At 32.8% G+C, this 21007-nt stretch overlaps 1 protein-coding gene across 2 annotated transcripts in view; it reads left to right on the top strand.

Moving 5' to 3' along the window:
* LOC132756051 (E3 ubiquitin-protein ligase PDZRN3-like) overlaps positions 1–21007 on the top strand; it is a 204068-nt gene that overhangs the window by 15417 nt on the left and 167644 nt on the right. For both annotated transcript variants that reach the window (XM_060747021.1, XM_060747022.1), the window contains exon 3: positions 5141–5290. In XM_060747021.1, the coding sequence (XP_060603004.1) occupies positions 5141–5290 (150 nt within the window). The remainder of the gene's footprint in view (positions 1–5140; positions 5291–21007) is intronic.

The raw sequence follows: 21007 nt of genomic DNA, 5'->3' as shown, positions 1-21007 counted from the left end.
CCCTTCCCCCAAAAGTGAAAAAAAAACACTGAGTTAAAAATGAAACATAAGTAAACAAATAAAACAACCAAGAATTGAAAAAGAAAAAATCTTTGTTGGACACGTCTAAACAATGATGGATTTCATTGCTTTGATATTTTTGATGTTAACATTACAAATACTAAATATGTGTGTTGCTTTTTTTCCTACCATAAACAATACCAAAGGGATCAGTACCCTCTTGTTTTTAAACATTTGAGTCATAGGCACTGATTGTGTTTATTTCCTTTTTAAGACATGGTCAATTTGATTAATCGCTGGCAGAAAAATGGTTGGAAAATTGCATTTATTGTGGAAGGTTTTTATCGCTTAAGGCCTGTTAGTGATTACTCATTTATGGAAATCATGGCTGGGAATGATTTCTTTTCTATATAAAGTCTTGTTAAAATGGCTGTAAATTTCTGATAATTGAACAGTTTTCAGCTCCTTCAACATGTTCTACATTGAATGTTGACTAGTTTATGATAAAGGTTTAATGAATCATGAACAATTGCTAAGGTTACCTTACTACTGACTCACTTTGAGAGCTAGAAAGTGTAGCAAATATTTATTAAGATAATATTTAATAAAGTGAATAATTAGTTTAGGAGCATGACTTTGGTCAACGAGTCATACTGTTAGACTGTTATGTATCTGTTTGATTCTCTACCATTCCAAATAAAATTCCATCTATCAATAAGCAAAAACTTGAAACTTCAAAAGAAATATTATTAAACTACCTATTTCTGCATATAAAATTCATAAATGGCTTAATAAATACAATTGGAAATGGAAATTTACAAAAGTGTAAAACAAGAAGATACAGCAGTTTGGATAAAAAATTCAGAAAAATAAATAAATAAATAAACAAGTGATTCTAATTGTCTGTGGAAATTTTTGATAAATTCACATTGTTCAGACTTAAGGGTTGTTTCTTTCATAAATTTGTGCTTGGGGTGTTAAGAAGACTAAAACACATAAGTGCTAGAAAGGTTAAGTAGACTTGTATTGAGAAAAGTACAATATTTCAAATAGTCCACTGACTTTGGTTTCTTAAACTGAGTTAATATAATATACTCCCCTTGTGGCTGAGGGGTTGCCTTTAATGGTTGAGGCATAAGAATTGCAGCCACCGTTTATCCTTGTTTGATCGTAAAAGGCAACTAAATGGGTTTGTATAACTGGAGTCTTTGCATCTCTTAGCTGCAGCAGTTGAGGTGGTTTTAACCCCTGGTGTGATGTTTTGAAGTTTGTCACAGCCGAGGTGAGCCAAAATCATCATTCCTGCTTTGAATTGCCATATGACATATACTGTGTTGGCACTTGGTAAAACCAAACAAACATGTTTATATGCTTTAAATACCCTTGTACACATGTATATATTGAGACAAAACTGTTGGCCCGATTTTTCTGGTAAATATCATCAATATCAATTGATTATAATTACACATTGATCTGCAGACAAAAAGATTAAATCATTTAATCATATAAAAAAATTTGATGTTTCAAATCCAGTTTTATTAAAGACTTTTATTAATCTGTATGTAGAATTGAAACAGACAAAATTTTGAATAAAGCTAATGCCATCTGCACAGTGGACATGAAAGTTTCTGATTTATTGATGCGATATGTCAACTGTTTGCTCTAATTACTTGTGCTCAGTGTCCGTTTAATGACCATTGGTCAAGCTTTTCTCAGACAATTGTCACTGTACAAATTGGCCACAAGATATATTGTTCGCTTCAAGTTTTCATTAGAACATGACAGAAACGGGCATGGGTTATTTAAATGCATACTCTAGGAAGAGACGTTTACTAGGGTGACACGGGACCATGAGATGTTAGACAAGCAATTTGTCTTGTATGGCATTAACAAAGTGAGTGCACGATGCATTTTTCATGCCATGTGCAGAATGCTTGCAGACATGCATTTCATTGATACTTCACAGAAAGTCCATTAAAGTGACTTAATCTAAAAGGCAGTGACACTTTTAAATGGTGAAAAATTAGTTATTTAATGGCAATAGCAACAGTAGCGTGTCTCAGTGTGTGAGAATTAAATGTTGTCGAGCCAGAGGCAAGTTAAGAGATGTTACAAAAACAAAATCTATTATTTCAGCCATTGCAGAAATTGTCTTGCATAATGTATAGAGATGGCACTTGTTTCTGTTGATAGATTTTTTGTTGTTGGTTGTCTTCTGTCCAGATTTTAGAGATAAAATACAGGAAGGATAGTGAATTTAAGGTTGGTGCGGGGATGGGATATCAAAACCCTAATACGTATATGAGCCACGCCATGACAAAACCAACATAATGGGTTTGCGACCAGCATGGATCCAGACCAGCCTGCGCAACTGCGCAGTGTGATCAGGATCCATGCTTTTCGCTTACAAACCCTATAACAAGTAGAGAAACTGATAGCGAACAGCATGGATCCAGATCAGACTGTGCGGATGCGCAGGCTGGTCTGGATTCATGCTGTTTGCAAACCCATTATGTTGGTTTTGTCATGACGCGGCTCATATAAGGTGTCCTTTGAGCCGCCTAGGCAGTCCTTTTTGCCTCCTTAGCAGCCTGAGGAGTTTTTCCTAGAACCTTGGGATAGTACTTGAGTTCATAATGGTAATCATGGCTTTTCTTACCCTGTTAGTAATTTCAATAGTGTTTTAAAGTAATTACATATACTAGAAGAACTAATAATTATTTGATTTGATATGATTTCCTGGATAACAGAAAGAAAGTATAGGTTTGACATTCAACGTTTGATTGGTGCATTGCGATGCATATAATTTGTCGGCACATTTTACATTTTTATCTTTTTACTGGTTGACAACTATAATGGAAATTGTAATTTTTTGGTTGTGTCTTTTTTGTTCCTGCATTATTGTACATTTTCTGTGCACTCTCTAGTCTCAAATTTCTGTAATTCGGTCGCAGAATTAATTCAAATACTTAATTGTTTAATAGAGTTATCAGGAGAAATTAGAGACAAATTTAGATTTCTAATTTAAAGGGCACATGCTGATTAAATGTTTACTGAAACTGGTCAGTTCTTGACCTGGATTGACCTTGGTCATACTTGAAACACTTTGTGTTGACCTTATGTTGTTATTTTACACCTATGGGAGGGGAATTCTTGATTTGCTTTCTGTGTGAAATGCTAACTATGATCCAATTAGTCTGGAGGCTTTCTTTATTGAAGTCCCAGTGGGTCAGCAAATCGGGTTTTACGACTATATAAGGATATAGTTTTACTGGTTGGCGATGAATCGGCTATTGTCAACAACAATTATTGTCACATTTGTCTAGATCACCCAGATGTTTGTTGGCTTCTGATTGAAAATTGATCTTGATCAAGGAAAAGCTTTATTTGTGGTTTATGACTTTTCAGCCTCAAAGTGTCGGGACTTTGTTTCTAAGTCAGGTTGACTAATGAATAAATCATAGTCGAGTATTGTCTAAGAAGGGGATTGAAAGCAGTAGGAAGTGTCACTTGGGAATGCCAAACTTTCTCAAAGTATAGTCCTCGAAATGTCAACTGACAAAATTGAATTAAACATTGACAGAGTGAATAAAGATAAGGACTTTGAGAAGTTTTGGTTCTTTCTCTATAAATATTGTTTTGTAGAAGGCTATTCCTCATGGCAAGGCTGTTCTATCTGTTTATATATTTCTCACAAAGTTTTACAGGAATCATTATTATTGGTATATATTTGGTATGAATTAGCAGATATCTAGCATGAACCTCTTTACCTTTTGTAGAGGTTTGATATTAAAACACAGTAATTTTTCAAATAGGGGAACTAAAATGTTGGCCGTCAATACTGGTTGTATGAATGTTTTAGCACAGGTTTGACTGTTATTCAACCACTAAATCTTGTATTCAATCTACAAGTACTGACAGTGTTAAGGAAATATCTTTTTTTATTATACTTAAATTAAACGATTGAATTTCATAACAGCGTAAAAATAATTTTTGGGTTAAAAAATTTAATCATCGATACTGATCGCAATAAATATAGTCATTGGTATAACGTAAAACAGGGGTAATGTAGTAAAAAAACGGGGATTATATCACATTATAAAAAGGTATTTAATTCCAATAAAAGCTTGATAAACCCTTTGAAGTTTTGTGCCAGTATAAGCTCAGTTACATTATATTAATGATAATAAAGCAATTTATTATTTATTTGTGGATATAGGATACAATGGTACTAAAAGTACTGATAACAGGGTCTCGTTACACTAAAAGTTATAAGTTAAATTACAGACATTTATGGTTTAAGTGACACCTTCGCTTATAAATATTTTTCTGTCCCATAGATTGATCATAATTCATAGAGTACTGTAATATGCAGTGGTACAAGCCAATTACAACCATGAGAGATATAATATATTAAAACATTTGAAGCAGATGTTATGTAAAAATAAGTTTGATCCTTTCATGACACTTGTCAGATGTTTGATTAAAATTTGATATTCTTCCAGCTTTTATCTATTTAGTATTTGGTAGTATTTTAAACTTAGTTCCTTACTTGAAATCACAAAGTTGCCTTTTACTCACCGCCATGTTGGTCTAGAATCTTGCTACTTTTAGCTGACCTATTATATAAGCAAGATGTCCATGACGCTAGCTTTCATGCAACAGGTTGGTGGTTCTTAATCAGATGCCGACTTGATGAAAACAGTTGTGTTTACTAATAAGAGCTAGAAAGTGTAACATTTTTTGCCACTTCTTTATACACTATAATTCTGATCTAATGACCATTATGCTTTATGATTTCTAAATTAACCTTTAGCTGCTGACAATAACTAAAATACTACCCATGTGAACAATGCCATCTGATCATGGTCTGCACTGTTCCAACTTCACTCAGTACTTATTTTGACAATTTTTAGGAAAATGATGAAAGTTTTTTTCCAGAATGAAAGATGGACAAGCTCATTTAAGATATTTAAGAGTGCATGTTAACAGTTAAGTTCACTTCAACTGATAGCAAATAACTTAAAAATTATATAATTTGAAGAAAGTTGAACAAATAGTACCCTTTAAAATTATAGAGAATGTTGTTTTGGTTCTTTGTGCTTTCAGTGATATGTATATGTCTAATGTTATTTTACAGCCTGAAAACAACAACAACAATGACAACAGTAACAATAACAACAACAACAATAGAGAAGGTATGGTAACAGAGGGAATCATTGTCTCCAAGGTAATGGTTGGGGGACCTGCACACGGTAAAGGATTAAAGGCACATGACCAGATTGTTAAGGTGAGTGACTAGGACTTATCTTATAGGACATTTTGATGCTCCTGTATGTACATTAGTAACATTTTTTTTAATACTGTACTTTGGGTGTATTTGGTAGCACGGTTTCCTTGACTGATGGGAAAAAAATCTTATTTACTAAAATTCAGGGTTTTTTAAATTGTTTTTTTTTAGCTACAAATTGGCTGTAGACATCATTGGATAAAATTTGCAAACTTCTACTTAGGTCAGAGAGAATATTGTGAATTTTGTGGCCTTGGAAATTTATTTTTTACTAATATGTTTTGATTAAAACATGATTTTAGAAATAAAACTTCCATTGTGCATTATAATAAATTTTGGGTAATTTCATTCACATGAATTATAAACGCTAGAGGTTATTGGAATTCCATACTGTTTGGGGATATTAATACAAAGAAAAAAAACACTACATTAAATAAATATTTGTTCCCATATGTTAACGTATTGTTTGTGTTTGTATTATTTTACAGACGGTTTTCCTTGACTTTGATGGCTTTGAATATAAAAGGATCTTCATTTACTATGGACAGTTTCATGAACAGTGTTTAACTTGCGAATAAATTGTTTGTCTTTTGTTATTGTCCTTAGTGCAATTGCTGTAGACCAGTGGTTCCTTTGGATATCCAATTTCAAAACTTCTACTTAGGTCTATGTAGGAGAGAATTCTGTGATATTTCATATAAACTTTGGCCTATGTTAACATGAAATCTTTGATATTTCTCCTTTTCTAATAGTTCTTTATAAACATAAAGATTTTGAAATAAATTATCTATTAAAATGCAGTTAATAATTAATATTTTGGTAGTAATTTGCATTTCACTGATAGATAAACAGCTAAAGGTTATATGAAATTCCAATACTGAATTAGATTAAACAAATATGAAAGTAAATAAAACTACAAGTGTGAAACAATAGTTTATTACCATGATGTACCATATTAGTTATGTTTGTTTAGCATTAAGACTTTCACAAATGGTCTGGTAATCAGAAATGTTAGTCATTTGGCAAAGGGAGATAAGATGGCCCAACTGTTGATTGATAAGTGATAAATTTAAACTAATGACGTTAATTTGATATAGGGGTAGCATTCATTGTTTACCTGGCACAGGTGACGATCATAGAATCAGACAACTGGAAAGTCAACATAAACAAATATGAAGGTAATTTATCAACCTCAAGTGATAAATCTGACCTTGTCTACATAGTGTCCCCATATAGTTCTTCATGATGATTGGTCAGTATGGTCAGGTCAATGAAGACAGATGGTTAATGATAGAAGATAAAGATTTTTACAGTGTTTGATGAACAGGTTAAAGTGCTCTAGTGTCTACGTCTCTTGAACCAGTTTGACACTGTGGCATTTTAAAGTCTGACAGACAAACCTATTTCAGGGCATTTTGCATGTTAGTTCAGTAATTGATTATGAAAATTATATTGAAGATTTTTGGTCCTGTTATTTAGGTAGACAAATAGTCTGTCTCCTATTTTGTCTTTTCTTTTCTTGGTTCATTCTTTTGATCATGAAACTTTAAGGTAGATTTTATAAACTATCAAGAGCTTAGTACAGACTTTTTAATGCAGTCTGTTATGTCTTGCAAAATGATTTTGAAGGGAATTGTTTGTTAATCTTTGATTCGGCAAAAATGATGATTCTTAAAGTTTTGCAATAGTGTCACGGGAACCGTTATTTAAGACATGTTTAATTAATGTAAAATAAATGTTATTACAAGTAACTCGTGCCTGATTTGATTTAAATGTTAAAATTCCTTCTGGAGCTATATTCTTTGTTGAAAATCAGTCGAATGGTGCGTGCACAGAGAAATAATCTGTCACATTGCATGATTTTAAATTAACACCATGGACCGACTCCTTCTTGTTTCATGTAAATGACCTAGACGTGTTTTGTTTTGTGACGGACTGTCATTAATCATCTTGATCAGGTCTCGAGTGCCTTCAAATATTACGGCATCCGGCATCTTGCGTCACGTTGGTGTCCGCTTTTGTATTAAAGGGTCGCATGTTTCGCAACGTCTTGAGACAAAACTCGTGCGTTGTTGTGAAGGTTTCTTTGATCTATTGTCTAGGCATGCAAGTGAAGTGGTTTCTTCACCATGCACACATCAAATCTAATTAGACAAATGTTTACGCAATCATTTCTTGACGAGGTATCGGCTGGATAGAATTCTGATCTGTATTCAAATGAATGCAAAAAAATGTCCTTTGAAAATTCTTTAGACAGCAGAAACTTTGCACGCTTGCAAAAACTGTGTGATGGGGACATTTATTGAGATGCAGCAGTATCATTATTTTGTATTTCTGTTGAACAAAATTGATTTAGAGAGTGACAATAATTTGATGTGAGGATTGCATGAAAAGAGTCTGTTAATCATTCAAAAGTCCACTTTTTTGTATCGAGACTGAATTCAGCTTCACTAAAAGTAGCAATAAATTTTATTCATTAGGTGCACAGTTTTGCTTCCTCGTAGTTTCGGACGCAATTTAGCCTGTCATTCATTGTTCGTTAGAATGATTCATACAGATTTGGTTTTTGTGACATTCATTTGATTTCCATCTCACACAGTGTTCTTAAATTTTGAAATAATGTTTAAGTTTAAGCTTTAAACACTCTGTGATTGAAAATTCAAACATTTAAATTCATTCTACAATACTAAATGAATATATACACATGTAATGTCTTTCTTGTTTTTAACTAATTGCCTAATTTACCAATGCGCAACTCTTTTCTAAAGATGTTCTGCTGGAAGAGTATTATAAAAATACCAGTTATGATGATTTTCAATTTTTAGGACATTTTGCACAATAAGACTGATTATTCCGGAAAAACATGATAAGCAAATTTTCTGAAATTTTGCACACAAGTTAAGGTTCAGACCTACATCAAATAGTGCACAGATCTCGGAAAAATATTTTCAGTCTCGCCATGTCAAATTATCTTAGTGGAGTCCCTTTAGATTTTGCTTCATAAATGTATGTCTTTGTAATCTCAGATTGCACATAATCACATTGTTCACAATTTTTTACATCTTTGGACCTTCTGAAATGGACACTTTTCCTTCTGGTTGTATAATTCCTTGATTTAAGAGAAGTTTTGTTTATTCAATTTACTTGATTTTTTATACAAATTTGATGTAATTTTTATGATTTGATGATGAATAATTAATTTGTTGCCCAAAGAAGAATTCTCCGATTTAAAGCACTTTCTTTAATTCCTCAAACAAGTCTGTTTATTTTGATGATCTCCGAAAAAACTTAATTTGTGATATCAGAGGTGACACTGTGGCATTATGGGAAATCCCTGTAACATCTGTCCTTTCCGGTAAACATGTCATATTGCCTAATTTGTTCATATTTTATGAACCACAGGGGTCTAACACAGCTCATTATTAAGCAAATTAGCCAAAGTTACATTAAAAAGAAGCACATTGGAAGAATTTTACGAGTTTTTGTCCAGCGCTCTTCAAACTTTTATAAAAACACTTTCTGTTATCAGCGAACGAAATTTGCAGCCCGCCTGGGAATTATTATAATGAACCTGTAATCATACTTGGCTCTTTTCTTTAGACCCTCGGGGAAATTTTTTTGACTCAGAACTGCCAAGTTTTGCAAAAGTCTTTCTGAATTATTTAGGCAATGTTTCAAGATTGATTTAGTGCAGGTTTACTACCAATTATCATGTATCGGTGTCCGCTGTTGTCAGATCAGAAGATGCGCATTTCCCTCCGGCTGTTTGTGTTTCTCATGCAATCTTTAATAATGGAGGCTTTATAATCAGTTTTTGCTGTTGACTAAATATTTGGACCTCAGGCACACTTATTAGTCAGTATGCTTAGCAATTATGTGAATCTTGGATTTGGGAATTCTTGTCCTAGACTTTTCTTCTTGATTAAACAGTATTACTTAAGCTAAGGAAAATTTTAAGAAGCTTGAAAAAAAACTGACTAGTCAATTAACAATGGGAAGCCAATGTAACAAAGGGGAGCTGAGAATACAAGAGATTTGGCCTCCGTGGCTAAGTGGTTATGGTGGCATACTTCAAATCTCTTCCTTCTCCCTCACTGTTGTTGGCTCGAATCCCATCACAGAATTTGGATTCAGTCAAGTATGGCAAGCTATCTAGCTAGCTGGTGTCAAGTGAGTGGAGTTCTTCCTCAATCATTTAATCTGTACAGTGTTGGCATGACTTAAAACTACTAAACACACAAAGCATACAAGCTACTAAAGAACCACTTGCCGTCCTTTTATTTTTATTTGAGTTATGAAATAATTATAATTATCTTGTTTGCGAGGATTCAAGAAGTTCAACTAAGTATGAGTAATATCTAATAATATGTCATAGGTATCACTTATTGTTACTAGATCATCAAAGATTAGAATGTAAAAGAAAATAATTAAAGTAAGAATAGACAGTAAATTATTAAGCTTACATTTAAGTCAGTTTTAAAAACTAGATATTTATAGAAAAAAACTAGTTATAAAGAGACAAAATGCAGCAGACTTGTTGAATGTATCAAGAATGGTATGAATCACCTGCATTTTGAATCATGCGCCATAGCCACAGACAGTTTGCATTAATTAGCTGCCTTTTATTGTGGCAAATCCTTCCTTTTTGTGATTGCTAAATCTCAGCTAGCAACTTAAGCTGTTTCCTGATCAGGACCATTGCCCCGGGGGGCCCGTGCAGAAAATTGTGAAAATTACTGGGGCTCTTGTCTTTTTCTAATGATGTTTGCGATTTTCATTTAATGTCGTTGCACTTTTGGTGACATCCCTTCAAATATTTTGATGAGTCATCCTCACTGGTTGCGTCTGCAATGCATTGTGGGTGATTTTATATAAAGGAATTTAGGAATGCTGGGAGTTTTCCCATGATGCATCTTTGATTGAGTGGGGTCAGTTTGTATGTGGAATGATCAAGTCTATAATGAAGTTCATTAAGGGACTTGTTACAGAATATTTTATGGTTTCCTTGTGATCACTTGTGACAGGCAGCATCAGGTTAAAGAAGGGCAATGATCTATTGGTGGCAGTTAGTATTCCATCTGCTCACTTTCAACAATTCAGTTCATGTCTGTCCAATAGTATCTAAAATTCTGATAATGTATTTTATTTTTTTTAGATTTTCTTACTCCAATAAGGAAAATTGTAAAGGTGACAGCACATAAGATGTCAGTTAGATATATGATCATATCATGTTTAATATGTCTTCCATCAGTTTTTCAGAATTGTTCCTTTGTATCTTTTAACTCTATTTGGAAAGTGTTCAATTAACCTTCACAATTATTTGTTACATACAACCATAAACCCAACCTTGTTACATACTAAACCCAACCCAAAAAAGGGCCACATCACCATTATAATGTATTTATGGTCTTCAAGCTGGGCCTGACTGATTGATTATCTTTCATCAGGTATAGATGCTTTTATTCAATATTTAAATGCATAAATGGCATTCATTCCAGCAGTGCATTATAAAATACTGAATGATAAAAGTAAATAAATTCCTATATACAATTAGCTATTGTTCTTTAATTCTATTATGTCCCACTGCACAACAATTATCATTGAAGAAAATTCTAATCTCAAACAATTTTCTTAATTGAATGATTTTGTGTTTGGTTGGTTTTTTGTCACTGTATCATAGTATATAATGCAGAAAATGAGCTGGTATTGATTACCACAAGATTGCCATCAGAATTTTGGTTATTTTCATTTCTTTGTGAAATTAGGCGTAAAAAAGGAAACTGATTGGCTGATAATTTAATATGAATGTGACATGCACTTGACATTCGACATGCATGATTCACAAAACTGGTGGACATCACGAATGCCGTAATTTCCTTTTTCTCGCCATGTCTTTCTTTTCTTCCCAGCATGCTCTTTGTTTGATCAGGATGATACACGTTCAATAACAGAATTGTCGTCTTGTTATTTTTTGCGTGATGGGGTCAGTGATTGGGTACCTCTGTTCAATTAATAATTGTCATCGTAATTTGTTTTGTTAAAGTTGCAAATTCGTGTATTTAAATATTATGCTGATAATTTCTTAGTGAAGGGGATTTGGGAATCATTGTGACTATGAGCGACATTAAGAAACTTTCAAAAGATTTTGATCTTATTCTTTTCATATATACGTTTGGTTCTAAGTCATGTGGCTAAATTCTAGCTTTTATTGATAAAAGTTGTTTCTTTCTTTTTCTGGTTTTTGCGCCGATTTCAACACATGCGTTTGGTCAAAATCTCGTCTGTCAATCCACCTTACTGGCTTTACTGGATAACTAAACATTAATTACCATCTTCTCCACAAGTCACAAGCTACTAATCTCACATAATTGTTGAATCTGCAGTGGAGAGACAAATGACCATTACACTCAATGGTGGAGATCAATTGTCTCAGAGAAATCTCACCTGGTCTCATCTGAGCTGCCCTGGATTACTAATATTGAGCTAAGCAGTTTGACTTTATGAGTGAGAGCAAATACTCTATATATTCAATTGGACCCCTGTAAAAAACCACCAATGTTTGTGTAACCTGTTTTTAATGTTCCATTAAGAAACGGTGCTAAAATATGATAGATATTTAAGTATTGGACAATGCACGAGGTTAATCAAGAACTATAAATTCCTGTGAAGCAGCTGAACATTAAAACCTTATCATGGCTGGGAATCTTGGTGTGGGACATCATCAATTCCCACAAACAGCACCTTCTAATACCCATGTAGAGAAGTTTAACAGCACATCTTCATATGAGCCGCGTCATGACAAAACCAACAAAGTGCGTTTGCGACCAGCATGGATCCAGACCCAGCCTGCGCATCTGCACAGTCTGATCAGGATCCATGCTGTTTGCTTACAAACCCTTTTACAAGTAGAGAAACTGATAGCGAACAGCATGGATCCTGATCAGACTGCGCGTATGCGCAGGCTGGTCTGGATCCATGCTGGTCGCAAACGCATTACGTTGGTTTTGTCGTGACACGGCTCATATAGTAGCTTTAAGGATAGTTTCATTTTGGTTTGATACAATACTTTTACAGCCTGCCCCCTACCTTACTAACTGTTCATTAAGTAGGGTTTTTACATTTTATTCACTGGTATAAACAAACACTTGAGATATATATTGATGTAATGGGGAGGTCTGTTTACTACAATACCTGTTAAAATGGAATAATGCCATAGCATTAAGGAAAGTCAGTTTCTGTTTAATAGTAATTTTGATAATTGGTAGAGCATGTGATTACATCATTAAAATTTGAAGTAACTCTTATTTAATTAATCATAAAAAGCTGTTGATACAGGCACAAGTTACTGCATGTATCTAATAATAAAACAATATGAAAATGATGTAGCAATTTTAATAAAGTGTATAGGTACGGTTAACCTGATCACTAGACAACTGCGAAAAACATTGAAAAAAAAAATGTGGACCATAATGCATCTGTTGTAAATCTCTTCACGATCAACTGTGCGAACTTCTTGAACTTTTTATCACATCAAATTTTACGACTTAAATTTCTCACAGAATGTTAGCCCCGTTTATGGAATATTTACACAAATGCTTAAGATCAAGCCATTTCTATTATTTGGATAGCAGAAAAAATGATAACTTCTTGATAGCTCTTCAATTAGAAAGAGCAAGTACCTGTCGCTACATTCTTCAATTATCAAAACTGCCGCTTATAATTTAAGAGGGATCAATGTGCTGTGATTGTTTACATGACAAGTAGGTGAGAATCGTGGAAAATGATCATCCAAAACTTGTTCAAGTTGAAAAGGTAACTTTAAGAGTTTGCATCGGCTGGGATGTAAAGGCCAAGTAGCATTCATTTTAAATTAAATGTTTATTTTTGACAACTAGATGTAAATCATTACATTCGTAAAAAAACTTCATTAGTAAAAAAACTAAGATATATGTTTATCCATAAAGAAATGTTACATTATTTATGCATTGTTTGGAAAAATACTACTACAGTACTATAAAAAAAACAAAAAAACAAAAAAAAACAGTTTATTTTTTATTTTTGTAGCACACAATGTATTACTAAAAACATAGTTAAACATTTACAGATAAATTTCTTTTGATTATAATTATTATTCAGTATTTGTCTTTTTACCCTCCCCTGCAACAAGGGTTTACTTGGATCAGCTGGTCCATCTATCTGTCTGTCCAACCTTCTAGCTGAAACTTCATAGATAAATAAATCACATTGAGAGAAGTGCATTGTCAAAGACCCATAACTCTTTTCTTAATTTTGGAAGGATTGCCCTTTGTAATTCTTTAAACTTAATTTTTCATAGCCAGGACAGTCAGGGAGTTCTAGTTGTTTTTTAAAGTCACAAAAGTCTTAGTCTGCAAGTGCCATGGCAGTCAATATTTACAAGGTAAGGATTGCCCTTGTGTATCTTGAATTGGCGACGGACTTATTTTCACGAATATTAACAAAAACAAAGCTAACATAACAAATCTGTGATACACTGTACCAGTTATGATTCGGCAGACTGAAATGGGCTTCAGCTATATATATATATATACACACACAGCTGATCTTTCCTTTCATCTTTTAAGCTGTCCCATTGACATTGCCCTCGGAAAATCCTGATGATCATTAATAGCTCAAACAAATAAAATTTACATTTTTTACATGGTAATTATTGTTAATGGTCGTTGATCGTAAGTAATTTCGCTAACTTAAAGTTAATAGTTTGTGTTAATTTCGATACTCGAAATCCGATTACTCAGAACGTTGACTTTGTGCGATGTTTGCAAACACTCGACACTTGTTTTGAATGGTGCGCCATTTTACTGATATTGTGAGATTTCTCCTTTGTTGTCGGCATTAATATCTTCAAACAATATGTAATCATCTTCTGGCGTATCAACAATAGGTATATTATAATTGGTTTGTTTAACCTATGTAAGTAGCCACTTGGCCTATAGCTTAAATCTTCATTATATTTACAATGAATAATTAAGTAAAATTTCGCTCCTCTTTTATTAACCTATTTAGTAGGTAAACATATCCAAACATCCAACTTAAAGGCACTGCGGAGAAAGATTTATATTTTTTTAACACGAAATAATGGTTTTGATTTAATTGTATATATTTTTTTCAGAATTGATTTTCTTAACAAAAAATAATAAATTAAAGATATATAATTACTTGATGTTTTATTATTTTGATATCGGTTTATTTTGAATTTTTTTCTTTTCTCTTAGCTTAGATTTAAGACTATGAAATATTAGACTAGGTCGCGGTAACAATCAATTAACAAAAAGAAGAAACTGTCAATAATATTTTTGAAAATTGATTCTTTTTTCCCCCCAATATCTAACTTGTTATCAGAATATTGAAGATCTCCCAGTAGGTATTTGGACCGAATGATTTTTCATTTTTTATATGTTATTGAATATCCATTAAATGTAATATTATTTAATTGCCCTGTTTATTGTCATTATTTATTACTCCTGTTTAAATTGATTTAACCTCTTGATAGGGGGTGAAAATTATTTTATATTTTTTACTTATCTATTGTCAGATATAATTGATGGTCATCTCAAAATACATCTGTCTCAATGTTTTGTACCAACCTGGTGGCCCATGCCTTGACACCATTTTGATGATGTCATATATTATTATATTATTTGAAGAAAATTTTTTCCTTTTATCTACTTAGTGATGTCCATTTGTGCAGAGGGGCTGTGAGCTCAGCTTTCCTTCGCCAGCAAAGCTGGGAAGCCGCCATATGACCTATACTGTGTTGGTGTCACGTAAAACCCAATAAAAATTTTTTAATGTAACCAAAAGAACTGGTCTTCTCCACAAATGGTACTTCTGTTAAATTCTTCCAGTCAAGTTTAGATCCATCCTGTTGCTTTGATTTTAAACTATTGTTTATTTAAATTGTACCTATCTTTCACAATGAATCTGCTTTGTTTTTATTCTTGACATTTTGAGTTTTTCTTAAGAGTGTTACAGAACACTGACTTGACATTTTCGTTTTTAACAAAACCTCCTGAGTACATGTCGATTAAAGCCAGTAATTGTGTTATGATAAATGTAATGTGGTCTGGTATTCTGTAAACTTTCCCTGGAGATGTACGTTTTTTAGTATGGTCAACAAATTCCACTGAATTGTTTAGTCCTCAGGGATGAAGTTAGTTAAAGCACCAGTCCTAAAGGATAATATTGTAATTTTTATTCAGTTATATTATTTATTCAGAAACTTTTTCATTACAATTTTGTTTATTTTTATTATATGGAATGTTTTGTTATAAGGCAAAGTTTCATATTTTTTGAGCAATTTGTAACAGTGACTAATTTCTGTGAAGCATTTTTACGAACCATTGAACTTGTAGTAGTTACATTCGAAAGATTGGAAAATTTTTGGAAAATGTTGGGTAGTGATTGTAAATTTTAGGTTAAGGCAGTTGGGGAAGTGGTAAATTATTAATATGTTAGTGGGTAAGTATAAGGGCAGTCAGAACAAAAACAGTGACTTGACAATTTCTTTATATAGTGACACAAATATTAATGCTTTATCATTCATTTATCATTGTACTTATTTTTTTTATTTCTTAAAATAATCTGTCAGTTATTTAAAAAAAATACAAATATCTTCCTATCAAAATTTTATTGTCACTGCAGACATTTTTTGTTTTGTTTTGTAAATTCTCAAGATGGCAGTTGTAAAATTGTTAAGTTGATATGTTTGGCAGTTGTCAAATATAGATAGTTTGTTCATTTTATATAAAAATTGCACTGACATAAGTGACATATGTCAGTTTAAATTGATACAAGGTCAAGATTCTCAAATTATGTGCAATTTCCTTGTCTTGTCTCACAAGGATTTATATTTTATGTCAGTGTCTTATGCTCTAGGCAGGCATTGTGATTTATATTTTATTTTATTGAAGATTATAACATGAAATGTGTCACAGAATTAAATGGTCTGGAATTCTTGCTGTGTTAAAAGTTTATGCCTAGTTTGTTTTTGATTTAATATTATGATAAGAAAAAAGCTTTGACTAGTTTAATATTGAAAGATGAAGTTAGGTAGATAGTGCAATAGTTGCCTGATGTATTTTGGTAGATATTATGTCAGAATTTCTGAGCTATTATGCTGGTGATACATATAGTTTGATACAATTGATTCAAATTCTAATCCAAAGAAGACTGTGTCAAAATCATTTGTTGCTTAAACAAGTTTATATTTATCATTTAAGAGTGCTTTAAACCAGAGATTGGAAGTTAAAGCAATGTCAGTAGTATATATTGTACTAGAATCAAGGAGCTCATAGTAAAATAGCTTTGCACAGATGTGCAGGCTGGTCTGGCTTTATGTTGTTGGCTCGGGTAATTTGGTATATTATATTCTATGGAATCTTGCTTGATTCCAAGTATTCTATAAAACCTGGGGGTTTAAGGGTCACTCAAATCATCCACAAAGGTCACACATTCTCTGTCTTGTTGAATAGATTAAATAACGCAGGTATTAAAAAAGATTGATATCAAGCTTAGTGTTACTGCAAAAAAAAGGTTGTATCAAATATTAAAAAAAAATAAATAAAGTAATGGAATTAAGATAAAGCAGATGTTAAATGCTTTACCATAGATAGGCAAGATAAAGTGTAGATATTTTGTTTGTTAAAAAACATTTATGATTAATTTTAAACCAGGAATTCTGACTGTAGTGTTAAGTTGTCAAGAAAATGAAATTCCTTTAGCATTGATTACTGTCATACCTACCAACACAAATTTGAAAACTATTCTACGCTTAAAAAAATTAAATGGCATGATTTTTTTCCTAAATGAGTAATAAACTTTGAAAAGATAAAGCATAAAGTATTTTTGGTGGGATTTTTGTCAGTATGTTAAGATACCAGATTTAACAATTGTTCGACCAATATTCAGGATTTAGGGAGAATTATTTATCCCATTTGAACATGCTTTCTGTCAGTAATAACAAATCCATTCTAAAGCAAGGGAGATTAACATTGTTATCTTGTTATGGTGTTACTGAGGTGATGAGAAGTGTCTGGATTACTTCCCTTGGATTAAAGGCTTTGACTGTAAGGCTGTCATTTTTTTTTTTGAAAATTTCTTATAGTACAAAATTAATGTTAATGAGCTTAAGTTACTTATTATTATTTTTTACTTTAAAAAGACATCAATTTTATGTAGTGAATAAGTAAAGCACAATGAAAAAGCAAACAATAATTAAACTTAATCTCCATTTCTGTTCGGTATAAAATACAATGTAGTTAATTGCTTGTTATTCATTGAAAAATGTTAAACAAGTTATGTATGGGTTACTTTTTAAAGGTAACTAATTTTCAACATCAGACTAATTAAAGGATCTTAATTCTATTTAAATACATTTTGGAAATTATAAGTTTTTAATGAAATTCTGTATAAAATTAGGATAATTTTAGTCTATAGTATAATAATGTTACAAGGTTGCTGACCGATTTTAGAAAACTGTAAGAAAATTAATACATTCATATAATATGAAATAAATCACCACCAAAATACATTATTTTAAATGATTTTTAAATAAACCATTACATCAACTCGCTTACAAAGGACCAATTAACATCTGAAACTTTTAATATTCAGACACAATTAGCTTTTTCTATGCCTCATTTAAAATTGATTTTTATTTATGATTTTTAAATCCCACACACTGTCGACAGTCCTGAACATTGTCGACAGAAGTCTGCTCCAAACAAGGCAAAACTGGCCTAGTTTGATAATCAGCTGAAATTAAGTGAAACTTAAGCTTTTAATTATTTACAGCCAAATGAATAATAACCAAGAATGTTATTATTTCTAGTTAAAAAAGCATTAGAATAAATAATAAATCAAATTATGTATCCAACAGAAATATTTTGCAACATCATCAGTTTAAATGATAGGAGTTAATGGTTATATAACTGAAATATCTTTATACCAAATTCCTGTGTTTTGTATGAAAAAAATTGAAACTGTTTTTTAAGATAACACCTTTTTCAATTTTACAGAGAAATGCTATTTCTTTACTTCTAAGGGAGGAAACTGTTACATTATTGATAAATATTTTCAGTAGCAGTTTTCACCAATATTGGCTGCATCAATGTTTTATAGTCACAGGAGTCTACCACACGGGCTGCTACACGGCAAATATCAAATAAGTTTGGGATCTTAGACTGTAAGAACAATAACATTACCCTAAAAATTCATACCATTAGCATAGTGTAAGAACTTCACACTAACGGCACAGATTTTTATTTTGAAATATAAAAAAATTCTTTCACTTTGGGAGTGCAAGGGGAAAGGAAAAGCAAACAACATCCCTCATTTTTCAGCATAAGGCATCCAAATGAATGGGGAGGGTGACAGTTTATTGGTAAAGGTGAAAAGGAATAAGTTGCTGGTTTTTTTTGGGAAGGTGAGAGGTATAAGTTACTGGGTTTTTTTGCCGGTGGAGGTGATAAGTTAAAGTTTATTGCCAAGGGGCAGAGGGAAAAAGTAGGTGTTATTTTGGCAAGGTGCGAGGGGAAAAAGTGAATGGTTTTTATTGGGCCAAAGCTGGCAGAGGGTTATAAATGACTGGTTTTTTGGTAAGGGGTCAAGGTAAAAAGGCTGGTTTATGGTTTAAAATTCAGGGGATAAATGACGGTGTTTTTGACCCGGGGGGTAAGATAAAATGACTGGTTTTTGGTCAAAGTGGCAGAGGTGATTAAGTGACTGGTGTTATTGGCCAAGGTGGCAGAGGTAATAAGTGATTGGTGTTATTGGCCAAGGTGGCAGAGGTAATAAGTGACTGTTGTTATTGGCCAAGCTGGCAGAGGCTTATAAATGACTGGTGTTATTGGTCAAGGTGTCAGAGGTGATAAGTTACTGGTGTTATTGAGTCAAGATGTCAGGGATGATAAGTGACTGGTGTTATTGACCAGGGTGGTAGAGATAATAAATGACTGGTGTTATTGGTCAAGGTGGCAGAGGTGATAAGTGACTGGTGTTTTTGGCCAAGGTGGCAGAGGTAATAAGTGACTGGTGTTTTTGGCCAAGGTGGCAGAGGTAATAAAGACTGGTGTTATTGGCCAAGGTGGCAGAGGTGATAAGTTACTGGTGTTATTGGTTAAGGTGGCAGATGTGATAAGTTACTGGTGTTATTGGCCAAGGTGGCAGAGGTGATAAGTTACTGGTGTTATTGGCCAAGGTGGCAAAGGTAATAAGTTAATGGTGTTATTATTGGCCAAGGTGGCAGTGGTGATAAGTTACTGGTGTTATTGGCCAAGATGGCAAAGGTGATAAGTTACTGGTGTTATTGGCCAAGCTGGCAAAGGTAATAAGTTAATGGTGTTATTGGCCAAGGTGGCAGTGGTGATAAGTTACTGGTGTTATTGGCCAAGGTGGCAGAGGTGATAAGTTACTATTGTTATTGGCGAAGGTGGTTGTGGTGTTATTGGTCAAGGTGGTGGAGGTGATAAGTGACTGGAGGTTACAATAAGTTACTGGTGTTATTGGTCAAGGTGGCGGAGGTTACAATAAGTGACTGATGTTATTGGTCAAGGTGGCAGAGATAATAAGTGACTGGTGTTATTGGTCAAGGTGGCGGAGGTTACAATAAGTGACTGGTGTTATTGGTCAAGGTGGCAGAGGTAATAAGTGACTGGTGTTATTGGTCAAGGTGGCAGAGGTAATAAGTGACTGGTGTTATTGGTCAAGGTGGCAGAGGTAATAAGTTACTGGTGTTATTGGTCAAGGTGGCAGAGGTAATAAGTGACTGGTGTTATTGGCCAGGGTGGCAAAGATAATAAGTGACTGGTGTTATTGGTCAGGGAACTGGTGTTATTGGCCAAGATGGCAGTGTTAAGTAGTGTCTGGTGTTATTGGCAAGGGTGGCAGAGGTAATAAATCACCTTATTGCAGTAAGGGTCTAACTGGAGCACTTAAAATTGAAAAAGAAATGCTTAAATTAGATAATAAAGAAATAAGCACAGAATTAAATTGAAAATCAGTGTTAAGTGAAATAAGCCTATAAGAGTAAAAAAATTTAAAATGTTTTGTTTTTTTTGCTGTTTTTTATCCCGCTCTTTTTTCACCATATAAATATGGTTATTCTGGGCAAATTATCAGAAATTTCACACACAAGTTATTGATATAGATCCACCTCAAATGGTAATATAAAAGTGTCATTTATTTCCACTCTGGTCATGTCCCTTTCACAGTGATTAGGGAATAAACTAGTATTATTTCTATATTAATTGGTTCTGTTAATGAATTGTTCATGATTTAAGCTGAAAAATAGTGTGGATAATAAATTATGTTCATAAAATCATTGACAAACATTGTAAATATCATAAAACTGCATAATGTAATGCTTGATGTAAAATTTGTGTATTTTTTCATTTGATTTGAATAATATAAACTGTACTAAATGCCATCCTTGATTTTCTGCACAAGTAATTAATTATGTGGTAATTGCAGTATATGAATTTGTAAATTTTTGATAAAGTCATAAAAGAGTCTTATGAATTTCAAATTGCATTTTGCATGTTTAATTATATTTTAATTCCAGAAATATTTTCAGAGATGAAAAAAAAAAAACCCAAGATAAAAAAAACTTAACTTTTTTATAAATTTATCGCCATGGAATTCTGTAACTAAGTTTTAATCAAAATATAAATTTTTTTG

The sequence above is a fragment of the Ruditapes philippinarum genome, unplaced genomic scaffold (assembly GCF_026571515.1).
Source record: "Ruditapes philippinarum isolate M1 unplaced genomic scaffold, ASM2657151v2 ctg149_1_1_1_1, whole genome shotgun sequence".
NCBI lineage: Eukaryota > Metazoa > Mollusca > Bivalvia > Venerida > Veneridae > Ruditapes > Ruditapes philippinarum.
Note: the sequence above shows the minus strand (reverse complement) of the source record. Positions and strands in the feature narration are given on the sequence as shown.